This window comes from Centruroides vittatus, unplaced genomic scaffold (genome assembly GCF_030686945.1).
Source record: "Centruroides vittatus isolate TY-2023 unplaced genomic scaffold, ASM3068694v2 scaffold_2707, whole genome shotgun sequence".
NCBI lineage: Eukaryota > Metazoa > Arthropoda > Arachnida > Scorpiones > Buthidae > Centruroides > Centruroides vittatus.
Window position 1 is genome coordinate 137,533 of NW_027122692.1, and position 21,993 is coordinate 159,525.

General features: G+C 31.9%; 1 protein-coding gene across 1 annotated transcript in view; it reads left to right on the forward strand.

The window, feature by feature from the left end:
- Positions 1 to 611: 611 nt before the first annotated feature.
- The window catches only part of IA-2 (tyrosine phosphatase IA-2), a 126,802-nt gene continuing 105,420 nt past the window's right edge, over positions 612 to 21,993 (forward strand). The window contains exons 1-3 of the mRNA XM_067285529.1: positions 612 to 915; positions 18,561 to 18,611; positions 20,794 to 21,038. Of these exons, the coding sequence (XP_067141630.1) occupies positions 840 to 915; positions 18,561 to 18,611; positions 20,794 to 21,038 (372 nt within the window). The 5' untranslated portion in view covers positions 612 to 839. The remainder of the gene's footprint in view (positions 916 to 18,560; positions 18,612 to 20,793; positions 21,039 to 21,993) is intronic.

Below are 21,993 nucleotides of genomic sequence, written 5' to 3' on the forward strand. Positions count from 1 at the left end.
TGCCAGTCACGTGACGTTACAATTTAAGTGACGCTAACCTTCCATATCACACGTTACATGCGAACGTTACATACTTTAAGCGTTTAAGCATGACTTGCAGTGAGACGTAACGCGTAACGGTTTACGAAGAGTTCTCCTGTACGAGTTTCTGAGGAATGTTACGTATAGATGGTTGTACTGTTAGACGTGTATAAAAGAATATGTATGTGTGTAACGTAACACGTAACGTGATACGAGGTGTAATAATACTAATAAATGTCCAGTGTAGACAGATTATTTAAACGTGTAAAGAATAGCACGAATGTAACGTAACGTGTAATGTGTATGCGAAGAGTTGCTCTTGCAGAATGTAACGTAACGCGTAACGGTAGACGAAAAGAGATTAGTTCCGCGGAACGTTACGTAAGACGGCCTTCGTTCAAACGAGAAATTAAGGCTAGTAAAACAAGACGTTACAAGTGAGAAACTCAGCGTAACATAACGCGTAACGGCACACAAAGAGTGTCGCGCTTTATATTCCTGCGGAATATTACGTACAGACAGCCTTACCCACATCGGAACGGAGGAGAAAATCGATAGGGAGCACCACTGACGTCAAACGTGACGTCACCGGCACATCCGGGTACTACCTCAGCTGTGACTGTCGCCATAGTGGCAGAGTGGTGCAGAGAAAGTCGCATCTGCCACCACAGTCATTTTTTCTAAGGTGATCAAACGGAACGTTAGTCACGCGCCTTCCCTCGTGTTGACCCCCGGCGCCATATTGGATTCGAATCTCGACTCCTGTCAGATGGAACGACGTCTAATGTTACGCGAACTGTGACCTCTGACCTGTGACGATGGTGTACAAAGTGTTTGTGCTAACATATTTGTTCTTCGCCCTCCATCGACATGCACTGGCTGAAAGGAGTGTGGGTGAGTAACGATGCTGTTCTTAAACACTAAGCTATGAATGGTTACGTTACATCAACAGATGGTTATGCTTAGTGATGCATTACGTGCAGATTTATTATGAGGAAGGTCGATGCGGTTTTTTTATGTATTCTTCCACTCCCTCTTCTCTGTTTACACTCCCTTAACCCGTACCTCGTTACACCTATCGTAACTGTTTATGGTAAATATTTTACACTGTTTTGGCTGTTTAAACGTTACACTCTCACTGTTACAAGATAAGGCATCACCCCTATCAACTAGTGTGAGAAAGATGCCCTATATTGAAACAGTATAGTAACTTTCATACATTAAGAGGTTACGCTTGATGGAAAAAGAGGATGCGGAGGAGGAGGATGCGATAAGAATTGATGAAGCTGATAAATACCAGCAGAGATGCTGCGAGTATAAATTTTTCACGTTGGGAATAGTTTATTTCGATCCGTGTTGCGGGGGCGGTTCCTTTTTTTTTCCTTCTTCTTCTTCTAGCTGTGTACGTGCGTGTGTCTGTCTCCGTTCCTTAATCAACAAGTCGATGTTGTTTTTCTCGCGTAGCCTTCATCAGACGTACTAAGATGGATCAGGTAGATGTAAGCAGACAATAGGGTTGAGGAGCATAAATCATTTCTGATAACGTGAGCGCGAGACAGAAGAGGAAATGAAGGAGTTGGAAAATGAGAGGAAAATGTTACGGGGGGAGAAATATGAATTTAGCAAAATGTTATGCTGTTACTGATTCGCTAATTCACCTTATTGAATGCGTTCTTATATACCTCTAGAATTGATACCAGATTTTAGGGAAATTGGAGACGGTTTAAGAAAAATTTAAAGAAATTTCAAGCGTAACGTAAAGTTGACGATTATACAGTAATACTTAGCTTCAAGACAGGAATTTACATAGAAGAATTCTTATCTAGGTGAATCCAAATTACCCTTGACCAGGTAATAATGAAAATAAAGGAAGAGAATTGATTAGGATAAGAACCCACGACTATTTATAAATAACAATTATCTATATCCAGATAACTAATGCTGGTTAAGTGAGCAAAATCATTTTTGTATATGAAGTAGGTCGAGATCCAGATCATATGTAGAGGATGAAGATCAGCATCCACATCAGAGGAAAGTAGCTCAGCATCCAGATCATACGTAGAGGATGAAGATCAGCATCCTGATCATATGTAGAGGATAAAGATCAGCATCCAGATCATATGTAGAGGATGAAGATCAGCATCCAGATCATATGTAGAGAATGAAGATCAGCATCCACATCAGAGGAAAGTAGCTCAGCATCCAGATCATACGTAGAGGATGAAGATCAGCATCCTGATCATATGTAGAGGATAAAGATCAGCATCCAGATCATATGTAGAGGATGAAGATCAGCATCCAGATCATATGTAGAGAATGAAGATCAGCATCCACATCAGAGGAAAGTAGCTCAGCATCTAGATCATACGTAGAGGATGAAGATCAGCATCCTGATCATATGTAGAGGATGAAGATCAGCATCCAGATCATATGTAGAGGATGAAGATCAGCATCCAGATCATATGTAGAGAATGAAGATCAGCATCCACATCAGAGGAAAGTAGCTCAGCATCCAGATCATATTCAGTTGAAGTTTATCAGCATCTACGTAATACTTAGTTGGAGTAGATCAACATCCCTCCGATCACATTTAGAGGATGTAGACCCGCATCCACAACATCTTTAGATTAAGTAGTTCAGCATCCACGTCGTACTTTCGCGAAAATCAAGGAAAGAGGATAAGAAATTTAACAAAAAATAAGAAAAAGCTTAAAAGAAGGGAATGATGCTGCAAAGGGAGCGAAAAAAAAGTTTCTAGATATGAATAAAAGAGAGAAAAGAGAAGAAATAATAGAGGAAAAAAAAGAGAGAAAAGAAGGAAGAAAGGAAAAGAACATTCTGATAATGAAAAAGAAGAGTATCGAGATAAAATATACAGGAAATGAAGAGGGAAAGGAGCAAAAGGATAGCCTGGAGAAGAGAAGCAAAGAAAAGCACAAGAGAGAAAGAGAAAGGGGAAAAAACCAATAAAATCTTTTCCAACCATGCAACAATATCCAGAAGAAGGGGGAATCAGACGAAGTGTCATTACTTTTCGCATTGTCTCCCCCCTCGCCCACATTACTGTCTAGTTACCGATTGCATGAGAGAGTTAAAAATCTTTTATCTTATTTAAAGCCAACAATATGGTTGCTGCATCACTTTACTCTCCAGCATCTGGCCATTTGTCCCTTGTCATGTTAATTTGTGCGTGTTTTCCCTTCTTGTGGATTATTTTCCTTCATCCGGGATGCGGAAACAAGCGAGAAAATTTTCCTAAGGGATTCCTCTCTTCTTTCTTTTTCGTTTGTTTAATTCCATGATGTCAATTTAAATTCTGGATTTTATTTTAATTTACTTTTCGAGGAAATTTGACATTTAAAAAATAAGAAGAAGAAGATGGTGATGATCTGTTTATCTGATCTATAGATTGCTCTTCCGCATCACAACATCATCAGAGAAGTGATGATGTTGGAAAATGGCACGAGAGAGAAAGACTTATTCCATCATCATTTGATAATGAAGATGATGAGGAAGAAATTATGGATAACGATGATGATACAGTTTGTGGTAATTATCAGATTATAAGAGTGTGATTTATGACAATAAGAATGATAATGGAGAAAAAATTAATTTAATTAAGACTAGTTAAATAATTAGAGTAGTTAATTAATAATTAGAGAAATATTATAAGAGTTTATTGGGCAAAGATGATGAACGAGTTCAGATAAAATGAGATAATAAGAGGACGTATGACTATACAAAGTGATGCGGAGGATGCTAGATGATGAATATATGGGAATATATGTGTAAATGCTGGCGTGAATGAACGTGTGAGTAGTAATATGAATGTGAGTGTGAGTATACGTGTGATTTAAGCATATAAATTCGAAATAACGAGAAAAATAAACGTTTAGAAAGACGATAAGTAGTACAAAACTACAATAATCAGTAGAAAGAACGTAAAGAATTGATAGAAATTGCAAGGAGAATGACAGGATGCCAGGAGCAATAATATTTTCCGAATATCATGGGAGAAATAACATTCCAAAAGTGCAGCATCACAGAAAGAGAAGATTAAATATTTAATGTAAAAATATTTAAATATCTTAATTTCACAGCATCCTCAGAGATGAGGATAAAGATGACGATTATCGTTTTAATTCTTAACTAATGAATTATTTAAATATTTAATCAAGGAAGGATGTTTTTTTGGAGAAGGAAGGGGGAGAGGAAATATACAAATCGAAGAGAGATTAAACAAACAGACAGACACACGCACAGATTAATCACTTTGCGATTAAGTAATGGTTCCTCTCAAGGGATGAAAATTGAGCAAACAAGATCATTTCAACGATGTTCTTCACAGAATTTTATGTATTTTTTTCCCTTTTTTATCTTATCAAATTTCTAAAATTAATAGGGTGACCTTGAAATTTTTTAACCCCTCAAAAATTGATAATTTTTACTTTGTCAACATCCCAAATTATCGATTCGTGTAAGATGAAGAAGTTGAAGCAGTCAGAGATTTGATCGAAGTGTGGTTTTTTTTATAGATAAAAGAGTGTTTTTGGATGTTTATATTTAAGAAAATTTGATTTTTGGGGGTTTTTTAATGAAATAATACTTGGATTTTTCGTATATTTACGTCAAAAACACCTAAATATTTGTATTTTTTTCGTTTAAATTTTAATGTTTACATCTTTTTCTCATTTTTAGGTGTTTATATGTAAATTCCCTGTCTTCTTTTTATTGTTTGAATCTAAGGAATTAAATCTTTTGTCTTATTTCTAAACGTCTACGAATCTCCAAATTTCCTGTCTTATTATTTATATTTATTTCCAAAAAACCTAGATTGTTTGCCTTATTTTTTAATGATAAAGCTGCATTTTAGGGTTTTTTTTCATCGGAAAAACCTAAATTTTTCTTTCTTTTATAATGCCTATATTTAAAAAAACACTTAGTTTTGTCGCCATTTTTGTTTTTTGCATCTCTTCTTTAGGGTGCTTAAAAAACTCAATTTTTGTCTTCATTTTTTAAGTTTCCAACGAAAAAAAAACAGTGTTTTGACTCATTTTTTACTACTTACATTTAAAAAACACCCCAAATTTGTCACTCTTCTCTATAAATTTGTCACCTTTCCTAAACGTTTACACGTTTCTCTTCATCCACTTTCTTGTTTTCTTCATTATTTTATCCTCTTCTTCCTCTTTTCTTCTTTCCATAAAAGAATTTTTCTTTCACCTAACTCTTTTATTTCCATTTCTTTCAAAGAAAACCTCCTCGATTTTTCTTTCTTTCATTCTCATGTTTATCTTTATCCTCAAATTGATTACATTACCCTATTTTTCTTCGATTTCTCTTAAATTTTTCTTCATTTTCTTCTCTGATTTCTTGTCAAATTATAGAAAATTGAGTAAAATATCGAATGAGGAAAATTTATCTTGGAAAAATTTATATATATACACACCATTTTTCCTCATCTTTCCTCAACCGAATGGAGAAAAATGGATGAAAAAGAAAGGATGCCAACTATTGATAAACTGCGTAAATCTCCATTAATACAAAGAGACAAGCCGACAATTGCTTTCATCTTTCCTCCTCTTCATCTTGGGATGCGTGCATAACATTTCTACATCATTTATTTAATCACGAGAGCCGAAAATTGATGCTGTACTCCCTCCTCTCTCTCGATTATTTCCTAATGTTAAAAATATCATCATAATTTATAAACATTTCTCCAACTTTTAAATATTTTGACTTTTTTTTTAGGAGTTATAGGGATATTTTGTGACTTTTTCTCCCTTATTTTACTTCATTTCTCCCCTACTTTCCTTATTAAAGTGATAAAAATGCCTTTACTTCATTGATGATTTTCCATTAGAAACCGTTCGAGCATCCTTCATCTAGATTATTTTTTTGACAGATATATCATTTATTTTTGCATAAAATGTTGTTTTTGTAACAAAAGTATGTCACTAAGGTAGTATTTTCTTTAAAAATCTGTCCATTTTATCAATAATCTTCTTCAGAAAATATATAAAGTCTGATCTTCCTCTCACTATGAACACCCAATAGGGCATTTTTAACGTTATACATCCCCCATATTAAACATCTCCCATATATTTTCTCTCATATTTATCCCTAAAATAGAATAAATTTTAAATAATTATGCTAAAATTATCCAAATTTTCCTCATATAATCTATAAAAATTCAGTTTTTCTTCCTTTTCCATATTGGGATGAAAGGGATGATGCGGATCATTTTGTTATAAAATTCCGAAGAAAAATCTAGAAAATTGGATGTAAATAACAGTAAAATTGTTCTATAAACATTTATAAAATGTATTATTATCCTACAAAGCTCGTTTATCTCATTTATCTCGTATCAAGTAGAGTGATGCTGGCTTAGTAGAAGGCTGCCAGCATCACATTTAAATGCATAATAACTCTAGAAAGGGATTTTTTTAAACAGCATTTTAACATCACCGGGAGCTTAAAAATGTTTAAAAAAGTGCTTACAGACATAACTTTTTTTCCATATTTATAAATCTTTATCCCATTGTGTTGCATCAATATTAGCTCCATCAACCTGCAGAGTAATGGGGCGGTAAGAGCAGAGGTCAAAGACATAACAATAGAATAGAATTCAAAGAATTTCCTTAGACAGGAAGATATTTTATACTCCCACCCCCATTTAATCTGTATCACGCATTTTGCACGTTAAATTTGCACTTCTTTTAGGGATATTTAGCTGTTATTTTTTGCCAGAATTCTCTCATTTTTGGGGGATTAAAACTAAAATAAGGTATCCAAATCCTTATTTTCCATATAAAAAATAAGGTTCTCTAGTAGTAAAAGTTGTATATATTCGAGTGAAAGTGGTGAATGGAGTGGGAAAAAGAATAAAAGTGAACACGAGGAGTAGCGAATGTTTTTCTTCTTCATACATCTCGACTTCTACGACTCAATAGAAAATCGTAGAAGTAGAGATGTGTAGAGAAGGGAAACAAGATAAAAAAGAAGATGGAGAAAAGATGCTGCTATAGAAGAACAAGAGGGAGACAAGCTCACGAAAGAAAATCGAGAATTTATCCATCAGATACAGCATCACTCTCTTCTAAATGCGAATTACACGGGCTATGACCTTATTAGAATTAAAATAACAGCAAAACAAATTAAAATATTATCTAAATTTTAAGTTAAACACGTATTAGGCGCATTAACGATAGGAAAAAAACGTGATTAATCAGCAGAAAGTTTCGTTGATTTACATGTAAACTTAATTGAATTCGTTGCATACAGAGCATTCACGAAAGTGATAATTGCCTTAAAAGTAAGAGGAACCACTCCATTCACATGGCCAAACATTAAATGGTGTGCTACGTACATTTTAATACACCCCATCTTGAAATCAAAACATCTAAATTACACATCTTATGCTGCTATGGTAATAAATTACACCGCCTCACAATGACAGGGGTGTGGTGAACAGTAGTTTCATTTTAGATTGATTGGACGATTCCAACTACGTACTAATTTGGGTAAGATGCAGCTACGAAACTACAGAAACTACCAAAGAACACCGTAAACAAGTTAAGAGTAAGATGCTGTAGATGTTAGAGAAATAATCTTTCTTCTCTCCATCCTCCCATCCCAGTTGAATAAAATGAGATAAAGGGGAGATGAAATTTAATTTTATAATTGTAAAATGCCATCGTTGGTTGCTCTTAAGGAGAAGGGAAGATAAAAATGTGATTTGTAATAGAGATATTTTTGTGTGATGAGTAGAGAAGTGGAGACAAAACTCATTATTAATGATGAGGATGCTTAGTTGTGCGGTCAGAGAAGGAGGAAAGAAGATTAAGGATTGTTATTATTCTCCAAATTTTCCATATTTTTATGCCCTTTTCGACGAGGAGAGACTTTTATCTCTCGACGACACACTCCACATCACAGAAGAAAGTTATAATTTATATAAAAATTTAAAAAGTTTTATGCTATAAAACTAAGGAAAAAAATGGAGATAATTTCTATTTTTTACAAGAAAAATTATCCACTTTTTTCCTCAAATATTTTTCGGAGATAAATTATCTTCGAAATTAAAAATCCTTTTCTAAAGATTTATCAGTTAAGAGAAAGAGGAGGATGAGGAGGAGGAGAAGGAGGAGGGAAAAAAACGTTTTCTCTAGAAATTGGATTAAGGAAGCTCAAGATTTTCGCCAAATTTACCAAACTTACATCAAGCGTAACGGACATGAGTTATAATACTTTACTTCTCTATTACCGTAACGTCTGGTTTATGTGATGTATAGTTTTAACCTGATGCATTATCTGAGATAAAACGTTACTTTTATGTTCCCTTCGCTTCGAGTTTCCTTTCTTATAATAAATTTTACTCCAAATAACAATAAAATATTATGTTATAATAGTAAATAGATGTAACTATCATCATTTACAATATTTCATCAATTAAACTGTGCAGAGTTTGATTATCTGTCGATATAAAAATATGATGCTGGAAAAAAGTGATGCGGAGGAGTGAGTGATTATGGAGAAGAGTGAGGAGGAGTAAAATGATAAAAAGTATCTTTTATCATTTAGTATCATTTATTATTCTGGAAAAGTAAGGAGGATAGATGGAGTACTAAGAAGAGGATGAGGATGAGGATGCAATGAAGAAACATCCTCATTTTTCTCCTCCTCTTTTTCCAGTATCATTTTCTTAAACGTAATTATCTTATTTTACATTAAACGTTACATTTTATTCATCATCATCATCATCATCACTTTTATTATCAAACAATATCATTTTCATTTTTCGACTTAAATACAATCGAACCTCCAAAGACGGCCACCTCTAAACAGCAGCCATTTTTACACGAACGTTGTACAAAACTGCCCACAAAGTTCACCCCCAAGCAACGACCATTTTTTCTCTTTCCATCCGTGGACGTTATTCACAGGTTACACTGTATTTAACGATTTATTATTTTAAATTAAACTAACCCTCTTTTATTATCATCCTGTCTATCAACTATCTGACAATTACACTAATTACAATATACTTTTTCCTTATCATCTCGTATTGTTATTATCATCGGTGTTGGGTCATTGGATTTCTCGTTTATTTTTAGATATTTTCTTCATATAAACACAAGGACGATGAAGAAATCTCTCCATTTTTTTATGCTATTTCTAATTTTTTCTCTTCCGCATCACAACATCATTCTGATGTTGTGATGCGGAAGAGAAAAAATTAACTTCAAATAACAACTATATACAGGTACCATAATAAGCGTAACTATGGTAATTTACGGTATTTTATCATTTAAACTGTATAGAGTTCCATTAATGTTAATCCTCTTTGATAAATGTTACGCAGTATTCTCTTCTCCACGTTACTAATTTAGCAAGTGGTGGTAACATTTATGAAAATTACAGGAGCAAAATCGACTTCTGTACTAAATTAACCTTATAAAATCATTAAAATTTCCTACAAAACTATAAAATACACGCAGTTTTATACTATAAATATTTATTCAGCAACTTACATCAGCTATAAATTAAATTTATGTAAATTTTTCTATCTTGTTTAACACGAACCATCGTCATTTTTTATACTTTAAGTATAACTTTTATTTGTAAACGTGATCATAATTTATTATTTTCATGGAACGTGCTTTATATATTTTATTATTTTCCATTTAAAATAACAAATATATAAACATAACAATTGGAAAAATGTCGACGTTCCTCTTAATGCTTCAATCTACTTTACCTGTTGATGCTTCGGTGTATCCATTACAAGGTTAATACCCTGGAGACACTCAAATTTCTTAATTTGAGAGTCTCTAAGGTACTGACCTTCAAGAGAATTAAGGAATAAATCATTAAATGCCTTACTATAAACGTATAAATTACTTAATTTTAACGTCTTTTAACGTCTCAAAACGTTGCTTAATTGCCTAATTTTTAAATTTAAAAGGGAATTAAATGAATAATCATTCGAATCCCACAATTTAAAAGTTTCTTAATACCTTAATTTAAGCGAGAAATAAATCATGGAACATTTAAATTTCTTCAATTCAATCTCTCAACTTCAGGTTTGTAATATTGTTAAGAGGATGTAAATTAAGTTTATTAGGGTAAAATATTTTAGAATAAGGAATAATAAACGTGATTTAAACATATTTTTTGGCCCGTTTCTAATGATAAAAATCTCTAACATAACCTAATTTAATTTATATATAAACGAATTAGCTTCGACTCCTGTAAATCACACTTTCCCTTATGATTACTGTCTTAACGGGGAAGCGACCATTCGGGGGAAATTTATTTAATTGCTTTAAATCGCCGTTTTTCTTGCGAATTAAACAGTTTTTTCACCGTCGAAACATCGTTTATAGACCATTATAATGCCCATAATTATTTAATGAGTGGAAATCATTTTACTAACATCTAACTCATCGAAGAATAGGAGAGTTAGTGTACTTAATGTGTATATATTGGAAGATTTATAAGTGTAATTATGTAAAATTTATTTGATAATGAATTTGGGAATTATAATAATTTTAACTAGAATTTCACAGAAATAAACATTGTTTCAATGTGGAGTCTCTTAGTTGTCTACGTTACGGCCGTATCTCTAGGGATGTGGATAGATGGAGAGGCTGTAGGTGATGGATTACTATCGCCTGGTGTCCTAGGGTATTAGTTGTGACTGGCAGGGGTAAACAGATCACTCGACGAAATTGACTTGGGCGGTCCGGATATCGTAAAAATCCGCCCAAGAACACGACTTATTGACCCCCTGTTGCTTTTCGTAAATCTGGTCACGTGCCGGGCATAAAAGACTTATAAATCAATTAATTGTGAAAGCGAGAGTGTGGAGTAACTCTCCCCTTACGTAACGAAAGGTTATACACCTACACATACACAGGAAAATAACAATAACAATAATAATAATAATAATATTTAAAAAAAACAAATTCAATGTAGTCGAGGTATACAAAACAAAATCAATAAAAATCGCTTTCCGAAGCTTTTCCAATTGCAACACGTTGTCATGGCAACTACCTCCTTTAAGCTTGTAAATCTGTGACGTCACAGGTAGATATATTATTTTTGTGGGGGGGTTGAGATATTTAATGAGGGAAAAAATGCGATTTTTTTTAAAATACTTTTTTACGGAGGGAGGAGGATTCATAAATATTCATCAACGTCTTGACCTTGTTCTCTTGTCAATCGTATGCGGGCTTAAGGCTGTATGAGGGCAGAAAAGTACTGCAACAGGTCGCATTATAGATACGACTAACACTACAGTACACTAGTTAATGCTTTTTTATTTCAAGGTCGTTGTACCGATCGAAATGTTACTTCTGATTTTATCTTTTATATAAAATTACTTCTACTTTATATTTTTTTAAATAAAATGGAAGGTAAAAAAACAATTTATATCCGTTAAATCGTTAAAAGATCGCGATGGGAAAAGAATTATTATAGAGCCTATGCACCTGTAAATGACACTTCGCCGCGTGTAACTGTGCTATGAGGTGAAGACGTCTCGATGGGGATATTTGAAAATTTAATATTTTGCAGTCGAATTTATCGCGTTATGAATAATTTTACAGTTTCGTGAAGTAAAATTTGAACAGTTTTATTGCCCCAGTTTATTACTTTTTAACAAAGTAGCTTGAATTTATAATAAAATAAACAATATTTCTTAACCTAAATGCACGCGTTCTGTAATGATCATTTAACGTTGTATGCTTTAATAAGCATCTCATTTGAATGTAGATAATGTTGTAGAGTTGATTTTTCTTTAGTTCGGTGAGTAGAATAGAAAATTACGAAGATAAATTCAGTCAAATTAATTTTTAATCTTGAAAAAGTAAAGGAAAAAGCCATCTTTTATTCACTTAACTTTACAGAAAACTAAGAATAACGTATGATAACTTGACTAAAAAATGGCCAATTAAGTTATAGAATTTTTATAAATTTATCTATTCACTCATACAAATTTAATAGAGATATTTTAAACTATAATATTCTCCAATTTTTCTCCTAAAAACCTCGTCGATTCTATACAAATTTAATGCTTAAATATATAATTAAATATACGTTTAATTAATCGCTAAGGTGGTATAATTGAGTATACATATATACATTTTCCCTTCTGCTCCTCCTTTACTAATATAAATAGAAAGTTATCCAACTTATAAAGGCACATTCGTTCACGGTTCCATTCATAAAAAAACATTCATCCATGTGCAAGTAACGATTAGACTGTTACACGTGTCACGTCAGCAATCGATAAGTGACGAAAGAAGAAAAAATCAATGAGGTGGAAGCTTGGTGACGTCACTTACTCAGCAGTAAATAGAACAATTGGATATTAATAATAAAATTATTTATTATAGACCAATAAAAAATCATTTCATTATAATTTAATTAATCCTGCTCCTGTTAAAACTCCTCTTCTTTCTTTTAAGAGATAAATATGTCTGTATTTATTATCCTTATTTTTTAAAAATAGATTTACCAATAAACTCGCCAGTAAATGAGATTTTCCTTCTTTTTTTTTTTTTAGTTATATTAAAGTGATTATCTCAATAGCAAGAGAATATTCCTGTAGATTATATTCTAAAGGTTATTTCCCTCGTTAGTTGATAGGAAAATCATCTTAAATAGTCAATTCTCTTGGACTTCCTTTGTGAAGGAACATTATTACAGTAAGAAGAATTTATTTTTATTACATAAGAATCATATTTTTCTTATCGGAAAGTCTTTTTTTTTCTATAATAATATCTCTAAATTGAAGAAAATTTTGTTTCGGAGCAGGAAATTATCTAAATTGTAGGAAATTTTCGGGAGAAAAACAGGGAAAATACGTTAAATTTAGGGAAAATTTAATAAAGTAGTAGTACGTAATTGAGGAAGATTCGGTCGTTAAAATTTCGTAAATAGAAGGAAAATTGGAGAAATTGTTTGTTTTAAGAAAAAAACAATTTTCTTCAGAAATTTCCCTAAATTAGGGAAATTTCTGAAGAAAATTGGGGCAAATTCTTAAATTTTCGGATATTATAAAATCAAAATATTTAATATAAATCAAGGAAATTTGTTCAATTATTTTTCTCTTGGGAAAAAATAAAAGAAAATTTTGTAATCAGTTGCTACGTAACGTCGATAGGTGGCTCCACATTCGACCCACGCTACATAGCGCTACAAAGAGAGCGATGACGTGAGCAGCGCGTGGCGCCCACGTACTGTACCTGTTACCATGATAACGCTCCCTACACGAGAACTCGACTCCTGTAGCAGCGTGGGCGGATACTTAATATATAAACGAACGATGTTTTAAATAAAAATAAAATTTAAAATTATATAAAAAAAAAGGTAACCTTTCCGTATCGTCCTTTCTGTCGCCATCTTGTTTCTCAGCGCGCAATTTGAATAATTAATTGGGAGAAAAAATTCATAAAAATTCGCCTTTCCGCGTACGTGTCGCCATCTAGGGTAGATAATATGAAACTATAATTTATTTGTCTAAATTTTTTTAATTGGTTTAATATGCGAAATTACTAAATATCTGGTTTAAATTTGACATTTTCTGCTTCACTTGCCGCTTCCTAACGTTGGACGTTGTTAAAATTTAATTATTAATCAGTCACGGATATATAATAAGTTACATTGAGTATAATGAACGCGTGATGGAATCTCATCCATCCCCTGTCACGTGCCAACCCGTTTTGAAGATTGTATAATTAACTTTTACCACCAAAAATTCTTATCTAATTATTGTTTGTTTAATAAAGATATATTTAAAAATAAACCAATCAGAGATAGTTTTATTATATGGATTGTTACGTTTATTGGATGAAGACGTAGAAATTTTTTAAAATTTAAATTTATAAAACTGATTAGTTTTGATTATTGATAACAGATGGCACGTCAGTGACTGTTAGAAAAATGGCGATTTGGTCAAATATTTTTCGTAAGTTTTGAATATTTTATGCTGTTTTATGTTATAAATTGCATATTTTAAAATATTTCAAATATTTAAAAAAATATTTTGAGGGAAATTAATATCTGCTTGGTAATGCTATTACCTAACACAGTGCGCCATTTCCTTCCCCCTTGCTTATTAATTGATCACGTGATTACGATTTTAAGTATTTGAATCGATTTTCGTTGTGGCTTGAGGTAGAAGTGAAATTTATTTACCACACACTCTCCTGAGTCACGTGATCTGCCATAATTTGCAACATAAGCGAACGTGACGTCGATGGGGAAACTTTTCTGTTTTTTATAATTTTAATGCCATTCACGCGAGTAGAAGTAAAATTAAACATGTCGATTGTGTAGTGAACATTGCAGAAAGTTCAAATAATATAGTCGATCATAATAAAAACGCAGTTTGCGTGACGTACGAGAAATACAGTAGGCTACGTGACCACTCGACTGTACTAACTCCCCTTTGCCAGGCATTTTAAAGAGCATGGATCACGTACCCTGACATTTTACGTAACATACATATTAAAAACTTACGTGATTCGACCTTGATATGAAACCGATAATCTTATAATGCACAAGATCCCTCGTTATAACGCGTTAATACGTCAATTATATTACCGTCATAAATAACACTAAACCTATATGTTGACGTCCATTATTAAAGTAGAACAAAGTGAACCATATTCTAAATTCTTCGTTATAGCGTCTTTATCATTCATAGAGTAATTGTTTCATAATACAGTACTCTATTAAGGGGTCCTTGTTGTGTTAATTCTAAATATTTTAGTGTTATGTACAAGATTACAAACTCAATTCCTTGGTAATTATGATGAAGAGAACTTGGAGTTTAATTCCCTTGATATAACGCCATTATTACCACGAAGGGGATTTAATACTTAATGCCATTTCTATAGGACATTAAGCGTTTAGTCCCTACATCGTTATAAATATCATTAAAATGATGAATTAATTATACGCTAAATTCCCCTGTTATAACGGCTTTAATAAGAAGTTATTATATGTTCTAGAGTTATTTAATATTATAAAGATTATCATATATTCATTACGAAATGTCCAGTTCATTTGTTATATCGAATTTAATACGTTAAAGTTCCTCTACGCGCATATACCTTGTTATAGTGTCAAAGATAAAGAAATAAAAATATCCTTCGTTATCAGGTCACTGACGTTATGATGAAAGAATTAAATTATATGCTACTTTCTTTATTTATACGAAATAATTTATCATATTTTCAATTTCCTCGTTTTAACAATATGGCGAGGAATTTAAGCTTTGAAGAGAAGAGACTTTGTAATGAGAAAATCAATGTTATCTCATATTAATGCTTCTATAACGAGGAAATTGAATCATATGCTCAATTTCGCCATTCAGCGTTTAAAACGAGGCGAATATTGTTCATTTCTCCGATATAACGCAACTAATAGGTCAGTTTCAACAATAAAAATAATCCTTATTATTGTAACTGACATATAACAGTTACGAAATTCAAATTCGTGTAATTTGATTGGTCAGTTTCAACAATAAAAAATTTTTTATTGTTGTAACTGACATATAACGGTTACGAAATTCAAATTCATAAAAAACGTTTCGTGTAATTTGATTGGTCAGTTTACAACAAATAAAAGAACGTTTTATTTGTTCGGTTTCACGTAACTGATTTTTATTATTTATTTTTTTGTAATTTTTTTAACCACGTGATCATGTAGGAAATCCGATGATCCGGATGAAGAGGGGGAAGGGAGTAAATCTATTAAAACGTGGAAGAATTAAGGAAGACACTTGACCTAAAATCGGTCACGAAACGCAGTCAATCACGCGACAAGAGCACATACAATCTCGCGATGTGTCAGTGTAGGGTGCATTAGAAGAATGGGGTTAGGTTCTGTACGAGTGTGCACTTTACCTTAGATTAATTAGTGGGAAGGAGCAGATAGTGATTAAAGCTAAAGTTCAAAAGGTGATTGGGAAGCTGAGAAGAATCTAACTCTGCAATCACCATCAAGTGTTCTAGGATGACCTTTGACACGCGCCAGGATGATAATACAGTTAAAATTTGAATGTAGAATATAAAGGGTTAAAGGGGGTGGAATTTAGAATATTAAGAAATAAAATGAGCAAAAATTTCTATTATTTCCTGAACATTCTTAAGTAATAAAAATATATGGGAACGTAAAAGGGTGTGATTAAAACAACTCATAATTTTTCACCCAAAGATCAAATAAAACTTAAAAATTCTAAAAAATAACTTGTCATTTAAGGTACTAAAACTAATTATAAAAAAAATAAATATAAATATATAATAATTAATAAAGTATTATACATTTTTGCTCAATGTGCTTCGTAGTTTAATATAGGAGAATTATTTTATAACATTATTTTTTAATAAAAATTCTTTAAAACTTAATTAATATTTTACATATATTTTAAATATAAAATTTTAATATTTTGTTTAAAAAATAAAAAAATAAAAAATTACTAATTAAATGTTTTAAAAATTGCAAATTTTTATAGTGGCTCCATCTAGTACTCATTAATAGCATTAAACATTTGCATAAGTAAGCAATTTAAATTATAATATTGAAATTTTTGAAGCTAAAAACTTTTAAAAACATAAATACAGTAAAACCTGTCTAAAACGGAATCTGAGTAAAACGGAAACCTGTTTAAACGGAAGAAATCCTTCAGAACGGAGAGCGATTTTCTGTGTTAAAATAACCTGTTTAAAAGGGAAACCTATCAAAAACTATACGATAGAGCGCGATTCCGGGTTACGCAAGTTTTAATATAATTAATATTAATTACAGAATTGTTACTTACAGTAAAACTTGTGTGAACCGGAATAGCACGGTAATGAATATTTTTCCCATTTAGGCAGGTTTCCGTTTTAAACAGGTTTTACTGTATTTTTTTTTTGTCAATTTTTTTCCTCCTTAATTTTTTACAGGTTAAGTTTATAAAATAAATTTAAATAAAAACTCATTAACGAAGATATTAATAAAGCAAAAGAGGGAGAGGAAAAAATTTAATAAAGTCCATTTAAGGGGAAAAAAATTGGAAGAGGAAGAAGAGCAAGAGCAAGTGGAGGAAGAGGAGGAGGAGGAGGAGAACATCTCGTAATTTGTTTGCAGGGAATTGTTTCCTTTAATTAGTAACTCGACCTGGTAGGATCCTCAAATTTCAAGTCCATTTGTATTGACGTTGCCATGGCAACCGATTACGGTACTCGAATTGGAAATTTGACACGTAAACGTCACAAAAAGCCACCCCTGCCTCACTTCTTATCAGTTATAACGCATTACGCATATTCTTCTAAGGGCGTTGTTAAGCCGCCACGTCAATTAATTAAAGAAATTTTAAATATCGATTAAATATTATTTTTATATTATTTAATTTTAATTATGAAAACCAAATTTAATATCAATTAAACTCCGTTCCGAGTGGTGGCGCTTCGTACGTACGATTGTACGCTGTCGCCATCTGTTATTAGATAAAAACACTATTGTAAAAGTACGGTAAAACCTGTCCGAAACGGAACCTGTATAAAACGGAAACACGTCTAAAAGGAAAAAAATATACTTTATTCCGGTTTACGCAGGTATTACTGTAATTACTTTTAAATCATTTTTTTTTAAATTATTATATTTGTGATGTATATAAACACTATTAAATAGAATTTTAAGATTTAAAAAAATACAATTATATTGGAAGATTTAATACAGTCGAACATCCGATAAACTCCACCTGTAAACAGCGGCCATTTTTCAGGCAATTTTATTATTTTTTGAAGTAAAATGCACGCAAAATAACCTCGAAACGACGGATATTTTACATGTTTCCATCAGTAGCCGTTTCAGACATTCGATTATATTATAAAATCTGAACAGAACGTAACCTGAATATAACGGAAACCTGTCTAAACCGGAAAAATTCTTCAGAATGGAGCGATTTTTTATTTAAAACCTGTACAAAACGGACACCTGCCATAACGGGGGGGGAACATTCAAACATCGGAACCGCTCGATTTCGGTTTAAGCAGGTTTTGTGGTATTTACAACTTTATTTATGGCCTAATTTTACTTATTATTTACAGTCTACATTTTACGTCGCGGACAGACATGCGCACGTATGATTTTTACAGAAGGTCTCCGAATTTTATTAAAATTTATAAAGATAAAAGGAGATATTTGTCAATGGTAAATGGCACGCTCTTCAACTCTTTTGTCTTTTTTTTCTTCTGTCGATAGAACTTGTTGGTTTGTAAAGCAGCAGATGTGCACACCTCCTTTGATCTTCATGTTATTCGTATCCTCCCCCCTTAAACCGCTTTTATATGACAGATGATGATGGATTGATCTTCTATATACCTTTCCCCTGTCCTTAAATCTGATTTATGACCAATAAATTCGTGCTGCCATCTGTTGAAGGGCGAACGAATTAACCGTCTAAATAACGCCTAACCTAACCTGTTTACGCGGCCATTTTTTTTTCTTTAAATAAAATCAAAATTTTATTTTACTTTCAGGATGTTTATTTACTTCAGAGATTTGTGAAGAGGATGAACTTTGTTTTGATGGTAAGTTAATTATTGTAATCTTTACTTAACGTTCTTTCTGTCCACTTTCGCAGTTTGATGGCCGTTTATCTTGCTAAGTACGAAAGAAAAATCCTTAATTATTATGAAACATTAAGGCGGACACACAAAAATATTTGATTACAAATCATCAGTTATAAAAAATCATAACTTGCATTAGTAATGGCACTAATTTTGGCAACCCGCAGTTACACTTTTGGAAGATTTTTTTGTCGTTATATCCGTTCTTGGTGTCATTAGGCATCTCTTGTGTGTTGTCAATAGATCATTAAGATTCGATATAACGAAACTACCATGTTGAAACGTTAGAAATTTCAAATTTTCCTCGAATGGAGAATTGTAAAAATTCTTTATACTTAACATAATTAGCAACAAATACGATAAAGACCTGTCCAAAACTAAACCCGTGTAAAACGGAAACTTGCCTAAACCGGTAAAATTCTTCGGTACTTCTACGTTAAATAAGATAACCTGTTCAAACCGGTTTACACGGGTTTTAACCGTAATCATTTTAAATAAAAATTTCTTAAATTTCAACTTTTAATTTTTTGTCTTTTTGAATTCATTTCACTTTCACTTTTTAGAAAATAAAATTTAAACAAAAATGTCAATTTCGTTTTCTGTTTCCTTAAAATGGTGCATTTTTTGTATTTTTTTTCTTTCCTTGCAACACGTGATCTGTGTCAATTTCGCATTTTAGTTTCAATTTCGCTTGTCAATTTCGTAATCTTCACTTTCAATTTCATTTCACTTTATTTTTTAAAAAGAGAGTGACCTTGTCAACTTTACTTTCTTTAATTCTACTTTCACTTTCTCTACTTATCACGTGATCATATCAATTTAATAATCTTCGATTTCATTTTATTTTTATTTATTTTTTGAAGCACGTGACCTCGCCAGTTTTTTAATTTCAGTTTTACTTTTCTTCTCGAAACACCTGCCTCATGAATTTCAAGCTCTTCAAATTTCAATTTCACTTTTTCTTTCAAGCACATGAGCTTGAAATTTTGCATTTTTAACCATTTCAATTTCACTTTTTCTTCCAAGCACGTGGCCTTGAAATTTTGCATTTTTAACCATTTCAATTTCACTTTTTCTTCCAAGCACGTGGCCTTGAAATTTTACATTTTTAACCATTTCAATTTCATTTTATAAAAAGACTTGGCCTTGTCAATTTCGCGCTGTTTAATTTTAATTTCACTTTCTCCTGGAAACACGTGATGTTGTCAATTTCACATTTCAGTTTCACTTTATTTTTCGAAGCACGTGGCCTTGTGGATTTCATTTAATTTTTAATAACAATTAACTTTCATTTTCTTTTATCGCCATTGTCGGTTTCAATTTCACTTTCACAGGATAAAAATTACTTTTCTTCGTTTTTACTTAACTTTTTTCTTTCTTTCTTAACTTTAATAGGAATTTAAGAGGACTTTTAAAAGGAATTTACTCATTGTTAAACAATTTTGTAATATTTAAATAACATTTTTTGAATTTTAAAATCGATAATACTATCGTAAATGTTACTTTTACGATGATGTTATCGTTACAATCGTGTTTCTTATTGCCAAAAATAGAAATGAAACCATTAATCTTCTAGTCAAAACCTCTGTTACTTTTAAAATATGTCTGCTACTAGCGTAACAATGCGTAACTATATTTGGAAGGAGTAACTGAAACAACTAAAGCGCATCGTAACGACGTGTAATTATTTTATAAGGATCAAAATTACTATTGTAACATTGATAACACCTACATTTCTTAACGTACTCCCGTATTATTCGTGTTACTACTAGAGTAACAGTTTATTTTCGATCGAGTGAGCCTTATTGATAGATTAAATGTATAATACGCTATTAAAACCCACGTAGTTTAACGTAACACTGTATTATTACTCTATAAAGAGTAATTATGGATTTATTAATAGAGTAACGCATTTATTTTATAAACCGTAACCTTCGTGTCTAACTTTTTACAGCGTGTTTACTGCTAGCGTAACAATTTTATTGCTATAGTAGCACAAGTTTATATTGCTGTATCGTTTTAAAACGCGTAAACAGATGTCGTAACGGCTTACGATTACTCTGTAACGAGTAACGGTTACTTTATTACTATAGCAGCACGGCTTTACTGTTGTTTTCTCTGCACTAACCGTTCCCATTTACAGATAACGTGTTCGGAAGATGCCACGAGATTACAGAGGACCCAGAAGAGAGATTTCGTTACTCGTTAACACCGAAAACCTTAAGGTTACTGGAACACGAGATGAAACGTTTATTTATTGGCGGTTACCGTTGGGTGCATAACTATACTCAATGCGTCATACAAAACATCCTGTACACGGAAAGACACCGTCTTTCTTACGATCCTGGGCTGTGTGCAAGGCTCTTACAGATGACAGCACCTTTCGTGGTGAGTATAGAATTAAATTATGCAAAAAACAAAAAAATATATATAGGCCTATACGTATATACATACATACAGACGTTCAACTTTATTTAATTATCTCCACGATTTAATGTCGTTATACGAAATCTCATTAATTGTAATTACTGTTTATAGATTTTAATCTTGTTTCGTACTCCTCGCTCTTCTTCGTTATCGTATAGAAGAATATGTTTACATTGTCTGTTACTTGGCAACTTTGCAACTTTAAAAATACTTTTCCTTAATTTTTCTTCTTTTTAAAATGTCACTGTCCTTCAGGATCTATTAATTTTTATAGATTCTGATTATTTGAAACATTTCCTAACATCGAAATCGCTGAGAACTACTACTTTTAATTAAAGTCGGAGCTGTGATTAGGTACATTTAAACTCGAATATCTTATTTTAGAAGGTGATGCCAGAGACTTTAACTGATAAAGGCACTTCTGTGTAGTTTAAACTATCTCACAAACCGTTAATGAGGTTGATATTGATGAATTTTCTCAAAGAAACTGCGACTGTTGAAAAAACATTTCGGCCTATTCGCTTAGTAAAATGCGATTAAATGAATACTTTTATGTATCGAAAGTGTTAAAAATACTTTAATTTAATTTAATTTTGGCTTATTTTATATTGCTTTATTATAATTTATGTTCTGTTTTAATTTTAATTAATTTTTTTGGCTATATTTAAAATGATTTTAAGACGTTTCCAGTTGACTTGATGTTATATATTTTAGCCGCTTTTATATTTATTTTTATTATATAAATAAAAATTTTAACTATTTAATACTTATTTAATGTTGTTTACTATGTTTTGGGCTATTTTTATATTATTTCAACGGACAATTTCATGTAGAAATCTCTAAAATTATAATTATATCAGACTCAGAAGTATTATTTTGAGATAGAAATTCCTTAAATCCTATTGATCGGTAGTTC